This window comes from Scatophagus argus, chromosome 6, assembly GCF_020382885.2.
Source record: "Scatophagus argus isolate fScaArg1 chromosome 6, fScaArg1.pri, whole genome shotgun sequence".
Taxonomy (NCBI): Eukaryota; Metazoa; Chordata; class Actinopteri; family Scatophagidae; genus Scatophagus; species Scatophagus argus.
Genome location: NC_058498.1, coordinates 25,558,336 through 25,578,984, shown reverse-complemented (window position 1 = coordinate 25,578,984; position 20,649 = coordinate 25,558,336). Strand labels below are relative to the sequence as shown.

At 39.7% G+C, this 20,649-nt stretch overlaps 1 protein-coding gene across 13 annotated transcripts in view; it reads right to left on the bottom strand.

The window, feature by feature from the left end:
* The window catches only part of ptprfa (protein tyrosine phosphatase receptor type Fa), a 284,242-nt gene that overhangs the window by 86,067 nt on the left and 177,526 nt on the right, over window positions 1-20,649 (bottom strand). For 8 of the 13 annotated variants that reach the window (XM_046392938.1, XM_046392940.1, XM_046392948.1 and 5 more), the window contains 5 exons: window positions 15,124-15,393; window positions 10,473-11,054; window positions 7,575-7,711; window positions 7,213-7,357; window positions 4,767-5,072 (listed from right to left, as the gene is read on the bottom strand). In XM_046392938.1, the coding sequence (XP_046248894.1) occupies window positions 4,767-5,072; window positions 7,213-7,357; window positions 7,575-7,711; window positions 10,473-11,054; window positions 15,124-15,393 (1,440 nt within the window). The remainder of the gene's footprint in view (window positions 1-4,766; window positions 5,073-7,212; window positions 7,358-7,574; window positions 7,712-10,472; window positions 11,055-15,123; window positions 15,394-20,649) is intronic. The other 5 variants (XM_046392944.1, XM_046392950.1, XM_046392945.1 and 2 more) reach the window with 1 other exon arrangement.

Here is a 20,649-nt window from a genome sequence, read left to right as displayed (position 1 = left end):
ATTTTTGAATACACTGAAAAGCACAACAAATTGTTCAGCTGTTGTTGACTGAGGTAACAAGTTGACCATTCACCTAGCTTACCATGCCTTCAATTCTAACCAGTCCATCCATCCATCCATTTTCTATACTGCTTATCCGTCAGGGTCGCGGGGGAGCTGGAGCCTATCCCAGCTGACTACAGGCGAGAGGCGGGGTACACCCTGGACTGGTCGCCAGTCAATCGCAGGGCCGACACACAAAGACAAACAATCACACACTCTCACACTCACACCTAGGGGCAATTTAGAGTAGCCAATTAACCTAATGTGCATGTTTTTGGTATTGTGGGAGGAAGCCGGAGTACCCGGAGAAAACCCACGCAGGCACAGGGAGAACATGCAAACTCCACATAGAAGGGCCCAGACCGGGATTCGAACCTGGAACCCTCTTGCTATGAGGTGACAGTGCTAACCACTGCACCACCGTGCCGCCCTCTAACCAGTCCTTTTCCTTAAAAAATAGAAAAAAAAAATTTAAAAATACTGTAAGTTTGTTTATTTATTTTTTAATGACAGTTTTAATCAGTAATTTGGAAGTTTCCATAGTTCTAATATAATCCTCAAACCTACAGGGGGCAGCCGTGGCCTAGAGGTTGGAGAAGCAGCTTGTGATCGGAGGGTCACCGGTTTGATTCCCCCACTGGACGGGCAGGAAAAATTTGGGTGTGGTGGAGTGATTAATGCAAAAAATGCTCCCCTGCTCCATTAGCTGACTGAAGTGTCCTTCAGCAAGGCACTTAACCCCCCAATATGCTCCCCAGGCGCTTGATGCTGCCCACTGCTCCTGTGTGTGTTTCACTGCATGTAATTTGCCGGGTGTTGCATGTGTGTGTTCAACTAAGGATGGGTCAAATGCAGAAGACCAATTCAGTGTGTGTATGTAAAAATATATATACTGTCAATAAAGCTGATTCTTCTTCTTATTATTATTATCTTTGTAAACAAAATAATCCACAAGTTCCATAAGAAAAAAAGAAGTTTTTGTACTTTTTTACTCCATGAGCTTAACCTATAATCTAGGGATTCCCATAATCAAAATTTTGTCAGGCTTTTGTTCAAGGTTCTTTTTGTGTTTTGCAAAGCATGCTATTAAAAATGAATAGCTGGGCCAAAGATTTTATACAATGTTGGGTGTGTCAAGTAAGCAAGTTTTGTGTCAGAGAACAATAGACTAGACTCATTTTACTGTGGTAAAAATGATGCTAATGCAAAACAAAATAAAGAATTACATTACAGCAAACTGTCTCAGAAGATAACGTAAATAATAGTAATGAAATAAAAACTGGCATACATTTTGTCTGTATTTTAAACAGTCTGTGCTCCTGCTTTTCAATTTGTGCTTTCTTTCCCTTTCACTCTCCTATTGTCTTCCTGTCATGTCAACACAAGACATAGTTTTTAGTAAGGAAATTTATTTATAAATGAACTGCAAGCCAGCAGCCTTCAGATCTGTGCTGTAAGATACTGTATTGTCCTGGAGAAAAATGAGAATGTGTAGTCAGGCAGTCAGGCTCATACTGATATGGGCAGGAATGAGGATTCGTGGGCAGCGCACAGAGAAAGTTGAAACGCTGTGTCAAGGATGGACAGATGCTGCTACTACTCCAGTCAGTGATGAGACGTCAAAGTCAAATGATGCGCAGAGACATGAAAAGAGAGCGAAATTAAAAATTCGGTGGGTGTTCGGAGGTAAAGTGTGGTGGGAGACGCCGAGAGAGAGAATGGAGATGGGGTGAGAAGGACAGCCAGTGGGGAAGGTTTATGGTTCGGAAGGCGGAAGGAAAACGCAGATCTACTGTTAAACATGAAAAGGCAACGCTATTAAATTGTGGCAACTACCTTTAGTTGCCATAGTTGCTGATACAAGCTATCGTCGTACAATTTGAGATATGTGCCAATGTGCATTGCTGTTTGCCGCAAGCAACTTCTTTTAATGTTACCACAATTTTGGGGATTTTATAAAAATAAAGAAGTAGAAAAATATGGCCAGAATTCTAAAATAGCATGTCACCAATGTAACCACCAACTGCAGCTTGCTGTAGTTATCTTTGGCTGGAACTGTTGCTACTCTTAGCTCAGTTAGGGGCGTGACTAGCAGCGAGATAGATGACTGGATTGCACCTGGACCAGGACCTTGGACCATGGAGGTAGTTTCCACTGGCAGTTTGGCTGAGCTCAGCTGGGTTCAGCAGAGTCCCAGTGAGTACAGCTGACAGCAGAACTCTGAGAACCCTGAGTTTTACAATGAATTAACAAGGCAATTAAGTTTAGTTTGGCAAAAGAAAAAAACCTAAATTTTGTTTAGTGTGTGTGTGTGTGTAGGCGATGTATTTTTCTGTTACATAAGGAAAAAGGTGTAAGCATATATTCTTTCTTGAGCTTTTGTGAGTTTGTTTTGTTTACTTATTAAACTAAATGCTGAGAGAACTTGTGAAACCATGGGAGGTTATTGGACTACTGCCACTATTGGTATTATGAGACAGGATGGACAGGGACCAGCTGGCTAGTATGCTAACTTCACTTTCATCGTTTTCTATTTCTGAAGATAATACAGCTTTTACATAACAACAGCACAATCATTTTGTTACACTTTGTTGCTAACAATATTTCATTACATTTAGTTGCGTCAAATTTGGGGAAATGTACTTATGTACTTATGAACAGCACATGTATATCACATCATGTATATTAATCACGCAAAGTCCTTACCAGATCAGAGTCAACACAGACAGACAGACAGACAGATCTGCTTTTTAAGTTAAAAACACAAACAAGCAAGCAGCATCACTCTTTTGTCCATTTTCTTCTCATACTGACACACACAATTCAAATACAATCAGAGCATGAGGCAACCAAATTAATATGGACATTGTTGTGACTACTATGATTAAGAGTAGGATGAAAGGAAGAGTCAGGAAGAAGACAAAAGAAGGGCTGGAGGTCATATGTAAGCAGTCAGAGTCCTGAGCTGGTGAGAACAGTGCGTTTAAACAGAGGAGAGGCTTCATGCTGCAGTTATATTATCTAATCCTCCATGACACTGTCCAAGAGTCATCCTTTGATACTTTTATTTCCTTGGGTGGCACCAAAAAAAGGGACCATTAGTCTTTGCTCTTATTGGTCATTATATGGCTAATTGTAACACCACAAAAGAGGTGAATCTTCTGGTAAGGATTTGTTGTAATGGTGTCTGTCTTAAAGCGGTGACCACTAGGCTTTGCTACACTCTGCTTCTGAGCTGTTTTCAGCCGATACAGCAAAAAAGAAAGTGTGCTACGAATGGCATAGCACCCTCACAGAATGAATCATATGAGGCCATTCAGCTTGCACCTCAGACCTGCCATCCGACAGAGAAAGAAAATGTCGCCTATGGAGTAAGACAACTATCAAAAAGATGTGTGCGTGATTCTAACCATTTGTATTCGTAATGTTGAACATTTGTATGTCAATAAAAGTGTTGCACACAAAATTCTGCTGTCACACACATGAAACTGAGAAATTGTTCAGGTTAGGATTGTTTTTATGTGAGTATAAATCTAAAAGCTGTGAGTGCAAAGTCTTGTGAATACAACTCTTAATTGCTACGACTACGAATTCAGGTTTGTGGGTAAGATTTGAAAAGTGCTGAAATGACGTCACTGAGGTCACAGGCAGGTCACAGGGGAAAGTAATCGAACCGCGATGTTCCCAACTGTGCATGCTCCAAATCCAAAGATGGCTGACGACAGTGAAGCGGGCGACTCAGCATCACAGGTAAAGTCAATAACGTGTGTATCAGGTATTTATTTCATGAAATTGTACTGTTTTAAAATAAAATACAGTTTTTGGACTTACAGACTTACTGCTTTAGCTTGCAAGGTAACAACATGCGGGCCGGCCATGCTAAGTTAGTGATTACTAGCGTAAATAGTTGGCTTGTGCTAATTGATTAGCACTGATCTGCAAAATATGAAATAGTTAATTTAATTGAATTCTCCTCTATGCTCCCCTGATCAGACCGGCGTCCCTAGCAACAGTGTGTTATACTTACCTTCTGTTTACAGAACACTTTCATTGACATACAAATGTTCAACATTACAAATATAAATGGTTAGAATCACACACACACATCTTTTTGATAGTTGTCTTACTCCACAGGCCCCGCTCAAGCAATTCTCCAGACGCGCTAGTCTAGCAGGGCAGCAGTCTAACAGCATTTTGGCAAGCAACATTGCTTAAAGCAACTAGAACTTAATTTTACTTTTGGTTCCTGCTGCATTGCCATTACCCCATAATCTCCGTACTTTCGAGGAAGAACATTCTGCATCAAACAAATCTGCAAAACTCATACAACAGGTGTATATCATTTAGCCAGTCTCTACACCTGCCTACAGACAAGAGCAGTCTTACCAGACTTACCAGAGGTCAGTACGCATTAGTGTTGACCCCAGTGTCAGTTGGGGTCTTACTTTAAGGAGTCATTTTCTGAAGTGTACACTCATGACTGCAACAAAGTGAGTTTGTGTTTAAGTTAGGTCAGTTAAGGCTTGGTAAAGCAATTTTGTTTTGTGTACTCAGACATATATTTCTTCTAGGAAAATGGAAAATGTTTCATTTTTTAAAGTATCACACCTTTAGTTAGAGTTTTTGAAACTGAATTGCAGCAGCAGGAGAGGAGCAGAGTGAATACTGGAAGGTTAGTATTTCCTGAGAGGCCCAGGCTGCTCTGTGGAATATTATCAACGTACCATCTTCCTTGGTTCTGATGTGGGCTGCAGGGCTCTCCGGGCTGGGCCCGACGTTAGTGTGAGCCCTCACCCACACCATATATTCAGTCCACTTCTCCAGGTCCTCCAGCATGTAGCTGGTGATGTCAGGTCCAATCCCTGACACCTGGTAGCGCTCCACATCCTCCCCTGTGACTGCTTGGTAGGCTAGGGAGTAGGACACTATCTCCCCGTGGCGGCTGTGCGTGGGCGGTGCCACCCAACTCACCTTGATGCTGGTGGAACTGAGGCTGACCAAGTGCACATCCTGGGGAGGGGCTGAGGGGGCTGATGGAGGGGAGGAGGTAGGGTAATGGTCAAGCAGGGTGGATAATGGAAGACATAGCAACTGACCATCTGGACTGCTGAGAGACGAGAGTGTTTATTTGTTAAAGAAGCGGAGAGGGGTTTATTTTCTCTTCTAAAGAAGCTAACCTAAAGCTCTGCCCACATTTTGTGACTCACCTGACTTGTCTTTAGCAATGTTGTAGTTTTCTAATATTTCAGTAATAACCTTGGTTAAAAAGTTATTATGTTTTCTCAAAATCATTTTAACAATTAAATTAGTTTTATATAGGGGTGAGCAATTTTGATTTTAGATCAAGATAAATCTTAAAAGAGACCATAAGCGACATTTTAGGCAAATCACAGAAATTGTGATATTAAATATCCCCTTACTCGTGTTTCTGAATTTCACATGACCTCACCAATGAGCCGATGCATGCTATGTGAATGTACTAGTGGAGTCATAGCCAACTAGATGTCTGTGCTAGATGTATTGTAAACAATGTAACCTGAGTTATAACTAGCAGCATGGTAAATAAGAACCTTATACCAAAAATGCTTTAATGATAAAAACTGAGAGGTACATCTGAAGTTGATTATACTTTCCAAACTGGGAAGAAAGATCGCAATGAAGATTGTGGTTCAAGATTGATTAAACAGATTGTGATATTGTTTTCTGGCCAGATCGCCCATCCCCTATTGTATATTAATATATTTTGTAGAAGACAGGGTTGAAACTGAAAGTGTAATTGTTAAGATTTATGTCACAATGTATTTCACTTTGCAATAACTTCATGAAACACATTTTCTGTGAATGATAGCTGGTGTTTTCATTGGCTTATGAAAATTATCATCACAGTCCAGAGGGCAGAGAAAAACAAAGGTGACACTTCACACTGTTGGCATTTTTTTTTCTAAAAAACTGTGATCTCACGTAACTAAGACAGTGTGAAGTTAAGCACAAAGAAACACAGAGCAGAATACAACAGTAAAAATAAACCAACGGCTAAAATGAGTGTGGAGCAGGTGGATGAGATAACACAGGGGAAGCTTATCATGCGGTTTGGCAGCCCCAGCAGACCATGTGGACCCAGTGAGGTTACTGTTTAAATAGTAACGGAGGCTGGTTTGTTTGCCTGCAGCAGAGGTGCTCATGATGAGTTGAAAAAGATGCTGCTAAAATAACTGTAATTCCATCACACATACAAGGACCTTTGAGGCTCATATCCACATGTGGGAGATGCACTGCTAAAAGTTACAAATAGAAACAGGGTTATAAAAAATTACTACAACTAAGGAGCAGAAGTAGAAGGCCAGGAAAGAACATGACTTAATAATGGGAAAGAAAAAGAATAATTCTATCCCACATTAAAAAATAACTGTACTAATACTGAAATCAATAAATTGGTGTCTTGAGAAACAGGTCAGAAATAATAGAAGATCGTCCTACTTCTATAGTACTTCTGTTTTTGGGCTGAGGATCATCATCGCATCACAATCACACAAGACGTGTTCGAGTCCTGAGTCACAACAACAACAACAACTTGCTTTTCACGCATTTCCCTCTTCATTAACCAGGATCTGTTGAGTCCTTGGATAGACTTGCTGCTAACAACCCATATAAATCCAAAATTATAAATTGCACCATTCATAATCTCTTTCTAATCCACTCCATTCATTCACAGTAGTTGTTAGCAAGGAACTGTTGCAACAAATAGCATAAATTACATGGACTAGCAGTGGCTGCTATCTTATTCGTCATCAGCGGTCAGACTGAATTGGGTCAGAAAAACTTGCTGCGTGGCCGAATTCAATTATTCTTACAGATTGGCAGTCATAACATGGAGGAGTGGGTCACGCACGCACGCACACACACTTGACTACTACAGCCCTGCATTAAAGGGCAGCATGATCAGCTCATGTTGTCCATGTATCACTAATGATGAAGGATGACCGATGATCAGCAACACAATCCGGTGAATAACTTACCTGCTGGTTGATATGATCTCATATACTACTCTTGGTTCACTTCCAATAAGTTAGTTTAAAGATAAAATGGACCAGAACCATAAAGACACAATGGATCATTTGTTTGGGGCAATTAACATCAACTAATGAGACATCATTAGGCTGCAGTACTTACAGGATTGGGCAGTCCTGGCTTCAGTCGGCTGAGTAAAGACTCCTAAACCCATGTCAGATCTTGCTGCCAGAGAAAACATGTACAATGTATCTGGCTTTAGGCCATCAACTGCATAGGAGCCTGCTGGGTCGAAGGTGGCATGATGCTGCAGAGAGTGAAAAGGTGGAAAATAAGGTTTCATTTGACAGTGTCAGTTTCAGAACAAACCAGTATCTTCTCTTGCCTACTTGAAATGAAATGACACTTAGGTGGTAATATAATAATTTCTAAAATTAAATATATTCACACAAACATTCACATGACAAGACAAGAGTAAAATCCATCACATCTTAAGTTAATGTAAAGAAAGTGTTGGTATTTACCTTGTCTGTGGGATTGTTGGCCTCCCAGTAGAGCAATTCAAAGCTAATGATAGGGTCCTGGACAGGCCAAAGCCATGACAACATGATACGTGAGTCCAGCTCAGCCTCTGCCTCAAAACCAGACGGCTGTGCTGGAACTGCAGGCAGAAACAAAACGGTAAAGAGATACTGAAGATTCCCTCCACACGTTCCTAGACATCTCTGACTAATAAACATTTTCCTCACATCATCAGCTGTTTTTCCAATTAAAAAACCAAACAGCAGGTAGACAAATTTAAAGCTGGGGTTCAGAAAGGTGGAAAAACCGGCAAGATTAGCTAGATTTTGAAAGTGCTGAACCAAAAAAATCTCACTGCCTCCCTTCAGGGATCCCTCCAAAGCCAATGAAACATATGAACACACACTGCTAAACTTTTACATTTGATTTGAGGGAATTTGTCATCATCCTCGCACTGCTAATAGGTACTACTCTCCAACTGACTGGACTAACACCTCCTTACACACAAGCAAACTGAACCAAGAGAAAAAATTAAGCAAGCAATTTATCTACATGATATGTCATTTGAGGGTACCAATTAAGTATGTCAAAAAAGCTCTAAAGTTTATAAACCTTGGAGAAATACATTAAAACTGTGCATAAGTCAAATGTAGATGTTTTGAGGTCTCCATGTGGAGTTTATAAGTAATGTATCACATGTATCCACAATAACACAAGCACCAACACATGCATTATACATAGAGGAATGGTTCCATGTGTTACACATAGTTAAATGTACAGATTTTACACTGAAAGAAGAGCAGTGGCATCAGATCAGCTGATGCTATATGTCATTTATTCTTCAGTTTTGGTATTGGAATCAGTATCATGAGACAAATATGTGCGACTGTAGTGTCCCTACATAAAAAAAAGGGATTAATGTAAATGTAAAAGTGAGGATAGGATTTTGCTCTGTTGTAATGGTACTTTTTTTCTATCAACAAATCCTGCCTCGATTAAGTTTAAGTGCAGGTGTTAAGGCTCATAAAAAACTTGTTAATTATAAACCAGTGATTATTTTGTTTGCCATAATACAAGGAGTGGCAACATAATGTATGACATGACTGGAAAGTTTTACATTAATTGCATTGATATGCTGACAAAACACTGGGTGGAAAGACTTTAGTCAGCCCAGAAGATGGGTGCAGCCCTGGCCTAGAGGTTGGAGAAGCGGCATGTGATCGGAAGGTCGCTGGTTCGATTCCCCCACTGGATGAGCAGGAAAAATTTTAGTGTGGTGGAGTGATAAAGTCCCCACCCCCCCATTAGCCGGCTTATGTGCTCTTGAGCAAGGCACTTAACCCCCAGTATATGCTCCCCGGGCGCTTGATGCAGCCCACTGCTCCTGTGTGTGTTTCACTGCATGTTGCATGTGTGTGTGTTTCAATCAGTGATGGGTTAGATGCAGAGAAGTAATTTCCCAAGGGTTTTAAAGGTGCTGAATTGTTCCACATGTTAATAAAGTGGTTCTGCTGAATTTAGGTGGTTTTATCATCTGTTGCAGCTTTGTTGTGATGTTTCTTCCAGTCAAGCACAGTAAGCTGAGAACACTAACACTCTGAGAACACTCTGTGAATGAAATACTGTTAGAATTCCTAGACATGCATGCAGCCACTTTGTCCTTGAGGATAAAGTGTGTAAAACATTCATATTACACACACAGACCCACACATACAATATACTGTGTGCTCCTGAGCACAAAATAAATTACCCACTGTGTTTTCATCTCCGCTGGTGATTATCTGACAGGCTAATGTTTCACATTACAGCATTGTCTTCCTGCAATTTCAAAATGATGGGAGTGTAACACTACACTACATATTTGACAGCTTTTCATCCAACACAGTTCTGCTGCTAACTGTAAGTTCTCACACGGGTACATGTAACATTGGTACATGTGTTGCTTGATGCAAAACAGCCAAGCACACCCTGACTGCACAATAATTATGGAAGTCATGGAGGTGTGATTTACTCTTAGCTATTTGTTACAGTATACTGTTGTTGTAGCTAGTGTACCAAATGATATACTGCACATATCAGTCTACAAAGAAATATATGTACTGATGGATTTCAATAAAACTGTCACTTTGGAATGCACCACCAATTCAAATTCCCAGTTGTTATCTTAAATACTTAGCTTTCTTACCATTACCAATAATTTCTTTGGATTTTTGAAGCTTTGAGTAGGACCTCCATTTCCTTTCAGCATTGTGAAACACTGCGCATGCCAACAGCACAGTCAAAAAGCACATGTTGTAACTGTGCATGCCTCCTGTTTGGAGTGTACTCATGTTTGCTACTTTTCTATTGTTTGCTAAATACTGAAAACTTGCTCATAATTAGCGTATGGTATGATACTGACGAAAGCCAGGTGCTGATGAAAGCCAGCCAGATATTTCTTGGTTGGTGGTGACCATAGCCAAAGGAAAGTGAATACTGGACTCATCACATGGACAAAAACAAATCACTATATAAACAATAATGTTGCTCATTGTCTGCTGGATGTGTAAATTGTCCACTCTTTGCTCACACATTTGCCATTAGAACTTTATAAGGTGATGATATGTAAAAGCTATCATTACAATTTGTTCCGCTGCATCCAAGTGGCCAAAAAGAATTCATTAATAAAGGTACAATGTAAATACTTATGTGTATATGGGAGCATTTGTCATGAAGTTGCTAATTTTACTCAAGTAAATTATTTAAATAATTCTTCCATCACTGTCTGGCACAACTGCTGTTGCCACAAAATAATCAAGCAAAACATCTCACCCTGTGGCACACTGCTTAAAATGCAATGTGACTGAAACAACTTCAGAGTTTGCCATTCCTTTGGAGTGACACAGTGAGCATGCTCTCACCTCCCTGCTGGGTCTTGATCTGCAGAACATCAGAGGGAGGCCCGTCTCCCACAGATGTAAAGCCCAGAACCCTCAGGCTGTAGGTGATATCTGTGGTGAGACCTGAGATTGTGGTGAGCTGGCTGTCATCTGTGTTGTGTTTCTGCCAAGCACTGAGTGGGGCTTCATGCTCAGAGCTGTAGTAAACTCGGTATCCCCGTATTTGGCCGTTGGGTTCCTCTGGAGGTTCCCACTGGACCAGCATGGTACTGGAGCTCAGCATACGTGCCTGGACGTGAAGAGGAGGTGATGAGGGTGCCTGCTCACTTGTCCGGGTGTCCACAATACCACTGGGAGGACCTCGGCCAACGTTGTTGACAGCCATGACACGAAATTCATATTCAGAAAAGGGGCTGAGGCCGCCAATGCTGTATCGGGTCGTGGCTACTCCATCTACTTCCTGGAAGCCGTTCTCAGACAGTTTGGCTCGATACTGGACAACATAGTAGGACACTGGTTCTGGGTTGCCAGAGTCCCAGGTAAGCGTAACACTGGTGGCCGTGGTTTCTGTCACAGTGAGGGAGGCGGGCTGCTTGGGCAGGGCTGTTACAGAGTGGAGACATACATGAGTCAGACAAACCGGTCTCTACAGTTTCCTTTTCTCACTTCTCTTTGCCATGAATGTCTGGCAGCGAGAACACCCACTATAGCCCAGTGTGCATGGAGCTCTTCAACACTGCCTGTCTAACTGTTCATTATTATTCAGAAGCTCATCTCTATCCTCTTCTAATCTGCACAGGGCCAACAGGCTGAGCACACGTATTATATTGCCTGTCAGTTGTTTGCATGTATTTTTATGTAAATCCTTCTAAAGTCTACCGACCATCATATATTTAATGCGGACACACAGCAGCACCCAGTGTAGTTAATTTTTAAAAGACACAACAAAATAGCATTTTGATATGGAGCCCAACAGGACTCATTTCTTGTACTTAGATGTTCTTAAAGTCCTTCTTCTTCTTCTGATTGTTATTATTATTTTATTTATGCATTTCTGTTTCACAGTCACAAAGAAATCACTCATCCTCACCCGCATGGGGTATATAAATAAATAATTGAATAAAATAAAATCTAACAATAATTTTTTAAAGAAGAGATAAAAATGACCCCTATGAATTTATCATCATCAGACTGTCACCAACAGCACACTTGGATTCATTTGTTCGTAAAAATCTTGACATTGATTTGTGGACAGTAACATTGCTGAATTAGTCAAACCCTCAGGGAAACAGTTACAACAGAGTTACAGCTCTTGAAAAGCTTTAAATTTGATTGTAAACACATTACAATATAAATTAATCATTTTAGTTATGATTTCTTTGGTGACCATGATATAGATATGTCACAGGCCTAGACTGCCAGGGCATTTCCCACAATGCACTGAGCTCTTTCTTCCTCTCCCTCTCCTTCTGCACACATTCATGTCCCATTAATGCATATCATTAACCCAACTTCTTCCCTGGAGTCCTTGTGCTTTCTCGTCTCGCAGGTTCCCATGGATCGTGGTTGGACTTCCTGCTGCGGTCCTGCTCGAAACTCACTGCGATTACTACTGTTTACTCATAATCTATTTTAATTCTGTTACTACTCTGCTGCAGCTGCTATCATTATTACTGTTACTAATACTGCTATCATAATCACCATAGTACCTCCTGTATACTCCATTATCATTATCTACAGTTACAATACTTCTGATATTATTACTGCTGCTATGCATCTCTGCTTGTGTGCTCTTACTCTGTGGTTGTGTCTGCATCTAGGCTTGTTAGTCCATTAGCCCTTAACAGCTTGGTTGTAATAAATGCTTCCAGTACAGTTATTAAGCCTGTTGGAGAGTATTTCAGTAAATACCTTGAGATTACAACTGACAAGGGCAAAATGGCAGTGTGTGGCAGGATCAGTCTCATCCTCATCTTTTTTCAATATCAAGGAGATGTTAGCTTAGTATAAATAAATTAACAGGTGGACAGGTCACAATAGAATGATTAAATATCCTTAACATCATTGGAGCAAACTTGACCGAGTATGCTTTAAAAAAAGCTATACTAACTTCATTTGGGTTGCTATTCTTCCCATTACAACAACATGTTGCAGATCCAAGATGTCTGAAGTGTCTTCATACGGGATATTTTGGGATATATCTCTGGCCTTAGAACAGGCTAACTGATATATGCGTGGTATCCGAATACATTTCACTCTCCATTGCTCCATGTGTTTGATGCATGTTTCTTATATGAAAATAAAGTTCCCAGATATTTTAAGTGAGGAAAAAAAAAGCTTGCCTCTCTTAAAATTAGTCCTTAGGCCTCTGATATTCCAGCTAAGTAAGGTTAGATTGCTGTCATGTGGCAAAATGAGAGAACTACTGACACCAATTAAAGTACATTATTTAAACTTAGGTTATTGTGGCATATAAGGATAACAGTGATATTGGTGCAAAGTGACAAAGGCAGAAAGTAAGTGAACAAAAAAGGGGAAAAAACATACAGATTTAATTCCATCCTCCCTATGAACACTGAGAGACATACTTCAGTGGTGGATTCACTAAACAGCCCGCGTCCACCATCAATCTTGTATATATAGTTAAGTTTCGATGCATACTGACTCCTGAAATATTTTCTGTGCTGTTCTATAAATGACGATCAGTTACGCAGGAGCCATAAATTTCATTCATCATTTTCAGTATAATTTTTTTGCCATTAAAAAAAAAAATGAAGGCAAGTAAGTTTCAAGATCTTTTCCTTCTAGGAAGTAATAGACTTTGGTGATCAAGGTGTGCTGCTGTCCAGATGAGGATTGTGTCTCCCAATCCACTTTAGTCTGCAGTGGAAGTTACAGAAGTTGAGACAAAAACTCTGCAACAAATTCTGTTGAGTTGCCCTTCTTCAGCCTTATCTGGTAAGCCTGTGATTTTAATGTTGGTGTGTTTTGATTGATTTTCGAGGTAAAATAGCTTGCACATATTATAGTTTTGTTGGTTTTCATTTCCATCAGGTCCTCACATTGTGTCTCAAGGGCTGAAATACTGGTCTTGTATTCAGTGGTGCAGCATTCTAAGTGAGCAATGTATATTGCATGGTAGTTCAAGAAGGACTGGACTAGATGTGGGTTTGAGTCTAGTGCATTGTATTTAGTGCTCTTGTCTTCCTCCAATTTCATGACAGCTGATATTGATATTTGCCAGTGTAGGCTGCAAGCTTGTACCATCACTAGTGTTATTGTTAAAGCTGCTATCTAACTTGGTCTGGCTGCTAGCGCCATCTTGTGTTATATGTTCAGATTTCTTATCTTCTTTTTTTATTTATTTATATGCATTTATATTTTTTAAACTGCTTTTTATGTAAATATATTCAGCTTTTTTTGTGGCTATCACACAGCTTCTTATCAAGCTGTTCAAACATGTATTTATATTAATGGACACACTGTCGTTGAGTGCAAGGGAAATCATGCATACTGTATCTGACCTCACTGCTGCTGTTTCACTGGGACTGAGTGAATAGCAAACAGTCAGTTCATCCAAATTACACAAAACACATATTTTCTTAAGTATCACTAATTATATCCTCCCATGCCAATAGTTTTTTTAAGATATCTACTTTTAAGAACTATTTTGAAAAAAATTATTTGAACGTCTTCGACACAACATCCTGGTTAACCTATTTAACATATTCATCCTAATCAACCTCACTGTCAACAGTTTTGAGATATTTTTTGTGTTAAAAGTATTTGATAATTCAATTCAGTTCAGTTTATTTATATAGCGCCAATTCACAATAAAAATTATTTCATGACACTTTCCAATTAGAGCAGGTCTAGACCAAACTCTTTAATTAAATTGTAATACAAAGATCCCAACATTCCCCCTTGAGCAAGCACTTGGTGACAGTGGTGAGGAAAAACTGCCTTTTAGAAGGCAGAAACCTCTGAGCAGACCCCAGCTCAAGATGGGCGGGCATCTGCCTTGACCGGTTGGGTTGAGAGAGAGAGAGAAAAAGATAGATAGACAAGGAGAGAGAGGGAGGGGGGGTGGTCAGTGAGAGAAGGAGCACACAAGCAGAGATGCGTAGCAGCAATAATAATACCAGAAGTGTTGGAACTGTAGATAATGATAATGACAATGAAATATACAGAAGGTTCTATGGCGATTATGATAACAATATTAGTAACAATAATAATGCTAGCAGCTGCAGCAGTAATAATAAGATAATGCTTACAACATAGATTACCACAGCAAGTCAGTACATTGCTGAAATTTAGTTTAGTTTCTCAAGTTGAGGATGGGGTTTGAGATTTCTTTTTCTGTGGCAATAACAACTGAAAACATCCCTATTCAGCTGTATGTCCAGGTGAAGTCTGCAGATCTTGTCCCTGTGTAAAAGATCCCATGTACATGCTGTTTCATGAGAATACAGTAGTGAGTCTGTATTTTAGTTTAATTTTTTTCCTTTTCTAAATCAGAAACCCGACCGCTTTTTCTGAAATTTAGCATCACCAGGCACAAAAAACATCTTGAATTATTCAAAAAAGCGCATACAATAGCAAATGTTCAACTTTGTTTAAGGCAGTGAGATCACAGATGCATCAGCATCCGCAGAGACAGAGCGTTTCGAACCTTTGACAATGATCTGGGCCGTGGTCTCGATCATGCCTAAGGAGGATATGGCCACACAGGTGTAGTTGGCAGACTGCCGGATGTTGGTGAGCTCCAAGACGTTGCGGCCAATAGGCATCTCTTCCTCCCGGGTAAGCTCCACCTCGCCGCTCATCCACTTCACATAAGGCATGGGAGCACCAACTGCAACGCAGGTCAGGTTGACACTGCCACCAGGCATTACTTCGTGATTGGTGGGGGGGATGGAGAAACGGGGAGGCACACGACGAACTGCAGAGGTAAAGAGAGGGAGAATGAGAGTGCGCAGAGAGGACAGGGTGGGAGGTGTCTATGGACTGCTGGACTGACTTCATGTTTGACTGGCTGGGTTTGTACTGTGCAGCAGTGTGCGTCAACTTGTCAGGACTGGTCCTGAATAATATTAGTGTCAGCATGATGTTTCACTGTCCAAATGTCTGTTTTAGACTATTTCATGAAGAGTGGATGTATTTTTCTGCTTTAATCAGATAAAAGCCAACTTATGGGCAGGTTTTCTTACTGTTACCTAAATACTCTTCATTACAACGGATCACAACCATTACAACCTTCATTAAAATTATGAACTCTCTCTCACTCTCTCTCTCAAACAAGAGAAGGTGCTCTATTGCACACACAATATGACTTTCTTCAAAGCTGATCCAAACCAGGCCTGCTTATCACTAATCATCACACTATTACAAATTTTGCCTTCTATCAGATTTATGCTAGGTTGCTTCTGACACAGACATGGTATAGACCTCTGTTAATGAATGTCATTAATGTTATTCTAAGTTGATTTTTAGCATCTAGCACAGAAATAAATCACTTAAACGTTTCTTATTTACTTATAATGTTTTAGTATCACATTGTCTCAGGGTTGTTTCAGACCACTAAACTTACCATTGCTTGCAGCACAGACATGACAAGACAATAAGAAAGGAGCTTATTTGATGCTAACAGTCACAGTTTGGTTAGGGTTAGTCAGTTAAACTACTTGGTTAGGTTTAAGCATATAACTTAAATTTGGTTAGGTTTAAACACATAAGTTAAATGAAATACATAAGTATGTAAATACCAGTGATTTGGAGATGTGATTATGGGGATGTGTATGTCTTTCTTTCCCACAGGTGACTGGTAGTCAATTCCCATGGAGCCAAGCTCTTTTAACCACAGTGTCTTTATTCTTTATTTTGTATTTTGTGTCACAGAAATAGCATGTGTAAAATCAATCACTTTTGCGTATTATGTAGGCGGAGTTCACATGTTTTTGCCCTGAAACACGGTCACAACCTTGGGTCCAATCTGCTTTTACAACTGCAATAACATACTAAACTTTAATTCTGACTACAGGAGGTATTATGTTCACTGTCATGACTAGCTTAACGAAACCAATCTGAAGTCTCTGTCAGTTGATTTTGATTATGAATAGCAATGAATGAAAAGCAATGACAGCCAAACGGTAGTAAAAACATTCCAATCAATCCAAATAATGATGGAATACTCTGAAGTTTTAGGCCAGATCTACATACACGAAAGCATTGCAGTAATTTTCTGTGTGCAAATAATTACACACCATGAAAGTCTTCAATGAGAAACTGTGAGAATGTTGTGCCTTTATCCCCGTCTGTATGATTCACTGCGTCTCTCATCCCACTCTATGACGGCAGCTTTATGCCCTGCCTTCAAATTACGACAGATAAAAACAATTTTTCATACAGACGTGTCCGGACAGCTCTTCCTACAAACTCTTAATTCTGTAGTATCACGGCTGAACTGTCCTTTCACAGAAGCATCGTGGTTTCATCAGTGAAAACCCTATTGTTGAAGCTCTTTCCTGCAGTCTAGGACCAGAAAATTAATTTGGCTTGCTCTCTCCCCCCATGATGCTAATATAGCATTACCTAATAATATGCAAGCTCTTCTCTGCTACATGTTAAATTAAGGTGATCCATCCTCACTTGGAAATGGGGTAAATTGAGAGTCGGTGCCTAAGGCGTGTAGCTGCATTTCTCTGGGATATCTGAGGTTTCCTACTGGGCTGCATGTGTTAAAATGCTCCATGAGTCTACTGTGCTGCTTGTAAGGGTGCTTCCATCATATCTTGATGGAGAGGCAGGCAGGGAGTGTGCTATAAATTACTGAAGCATTCTCTGCTATTGTTGGCTTTCTTCCTTTGAAATTTGTGCTGGGACCTGACAATACATCTTGATTAGCGCAACAGTGTTGTGTGAGTATTAAATATGCAGAAAGCTCTGTTGCATATCTGTTGCATATATCTGATGAAGCAATGTCTTTCTTGACTTACAAGACAGAGGAATACAGATTCAACCTGCCTTAAAGGGTGTAAGGGTGGTGGTGGCGGTGGTGGTGGGATAAGAAGTTGGATCACAGTGTGGTAATGTATTGTGGGATATGATGATACTGGAGCTCAGTAGAGTAGTAAATTTTGAGTGCATGTGTGGGCTAAATGTTAAAGAGGCAGAAGAGAGCCCAGTTTTTTGGATGCTACTCGTATAAGTACAGCATTGGCAGATGGCATTGTCAAGTGGCAGGCTCTGGAATGCAGATGGCTGGTATTAGGACTGGGTCCCATGGAGGAGCATGAGAAAACATGTTGGAACTGGGGGCAAACAGTCAGATCAGTTAGATGGAGGGTCAGGGGAAATTTTTCTTCCTGTGGCTTGCTATATATTTGATGTCACAGGATGTCTATTTTGAGTCTTTGATTAAAGGTACGATTTTTATTTTTATTTTACAACCAGACAGAAAAGATATCCAGGGAGAATACCATAACTGATCAATACCAACAACTCAGTTTTACTTCATGCCGTAAATTCTGACTTTTGTGGCAAATCTTTTAATGGTAGTGTATTTTTACATCAATTGCTCTTTGTTTGTTGTTATTACTTTATATCATTGTTATTTTCTTTATTTTCTCTTTATTTCTTTCCCTGGTGTTGCCTTTTATTGATACCACTGAAAGTATGTCCAGTGGGCCAATAAAAACTAGTAACTTAGTTTTAATCATCCAATCATACAAGCCAAACATTTAGTCTAGCCAACTTTATTTATTAAGTGACTTACTTCACAACTACACACTATATAGACAAAAGTATAGGGACACCTGACCATTACACCAACAGGGACGTTAATGACATTGCATTCTAAATGTGTAGACAGCTTTTCAGCTATAACAGCTTCCACTCTTCTTGTAAGACTTTCCACAAGACTTTGGAGTGTTTCTGTGGGAATTTTTGCCCATTCACGCAGCAGAGCATTTCTAAGGTCAGGCACTGATGTTGGACCAAAAGGCCTGGCTTGCAGTCTCTGCTCCAATTCATCCCAAAGGTGTTCGAAGGGGTTGAAGTCAGGGCTCTGTGCAGGACATTCAAGTTCTTCCACACCAACCCAACGATGTCTTTATGGACTTTGCTTTGTGCACTGAGGCACAGTCATGCTGGAATAGAAAAGGGCCTTCTCCAAACTGTCGCCACAAAGTTGAAAGCGTAGCATTGTCCAAAATGTCTTGGTATGTTGAAGCATGAAAATTTTCCTTCACTGGAAGTAAAGGACCGAACGCAATCCCTGAAAAACAGCCCCATTCCAATACTTTTGTCTATATAGGGTTATAATTTTACCTTTCCCAATATCTCGTCTTCCAAATAAGTTCGGCCAACATAGGGGGTTCTTTATGATCTGAACTATTTACCTTTACCTTTATTTAATTATATACCTTTTAGCAATGTTGCTGTGTTTTCAGATCTAGAAGTTACTTTAATGAATAGAATGACAACATGTTGATGTTCAGAAGGCAATCTTTGACATGGTTGCTATCATAGTTTAGCATGTTTGCAGACTAACAGCTTACTGGCTCAAAACACAAAGTACAGCTGAAGCTGATGGAAATTTCACCACTTTTCAAGTATTTGGTCAAAACAACAAGTAAGGTTTGGGCCTGATGATGTTGCTACATGAAAGTTTATAGGATGGCAAAAGTAATTGCATTTCAACCTGAGGGAAAATGTCTGTACCAGATTTAAAGGAAAACCATTAACATTCTGTAGTGATATTTCAGTATAGTCCAAATACAACCCCTTGAGCGACACCACTGGTGTGGCTAAAAGGTATGGCATATTTGGTCTGCAATTAGTTTACAGTTTTGTAGTTTGATAGTATTTAGAATCAGAATCAGATTCTGATTTGTAGTTTGATAGTATTTAGTTAGTTTAATATTAATAGTATTATTGTATTGTTTGTGTGCATCCTCTTTTTCAAGTGATAGTAATATTTACATATTTCTATATTGATATTTAGTTTAAATTATTTTGGTTTGAACCTAAAATGTTGAAATGCATGACAGTATAGTGTTAGTATACTATACCATACTATATACTAAATATATAGTATACTATAGAAAAATAATCTCATGGTGGAACTACATTTTCAGCAGGTCCACAGTAAAAGCCTGGCCCTGACATTTTATTTCCCCATTGATCTTCCAAAACACACACGTTGCCTGTCTTTAATGTAGCCACGTGGGACGTGTTTCTGAGTCACCTTTGCTTTTGCTCTGAATCATTTCAAGCAATGTTGTTTCTGACAACCATGAACAGAATTTTAATTTTAATGTTTAATACTTCAAATTTGAAGGATAACAGATGAAAGTGACAAAGCTCTTTGTGTGTTGGTAAATGGAAACATTAGAGCCAGAAACACATCAGAGATCTTACTGATAGACATCATCACGTTGAAATTACCTGTTTAAATCCTTATCACAACCAAGGGTGGGATGTCGGGCTTTAAAATGTGTTAACCTCAGCTGGCCAGCACTTACATCTGCACTGTTTCTCCAAAGTACAGAATCTGAATATTGGATTGAAAGTTGTGGATCTTTTGCAAACATTTCAGTTTTACATGACATGCATGCATTATCAGGTATGGACTGGTACAGGACTAAAGCGTGAGGACAACATAGCAGGAATGCATTATTAAAGGTGCAGAACTAAAGTCTCTCATATCTGGTCTATTGTCCAAAGAGCACCAAAAAGGTCATGGAAAATTTTTTAATAATTTTTTCAGATTCATTTTTACACACTCATTATTCCTCCACAGCTCTCTGGTAGCACAGTACATAATGCAGGGCCTGCCGCTTAACAGTAATCTTAGACAGCCTGATGTGCAGAATGCATATTCTACAAAACTGCACATCTGATATTCTGACTGATTCTATCATTGTGTAATAATATTAATGTTTACAATTAATGCTACTATCAAAGTACTGTCTGTTATTTTACACTTGAACACGTAAACCCGAAACTTCAATAACTCCAACCTGAAGACGATATTTTTCAAATAGACCAACATGTCTACTGCTACTTGAGGATTAAGACCATGGACATACAGAGGCATGCAGAACCATTTCTCTCCTCCACCTAGGACAGTATGGCCACCTGTTTTTGTTCCTGCTCTACAAAGTACCCACCACTTATCAAATATGTGAAACCTGTT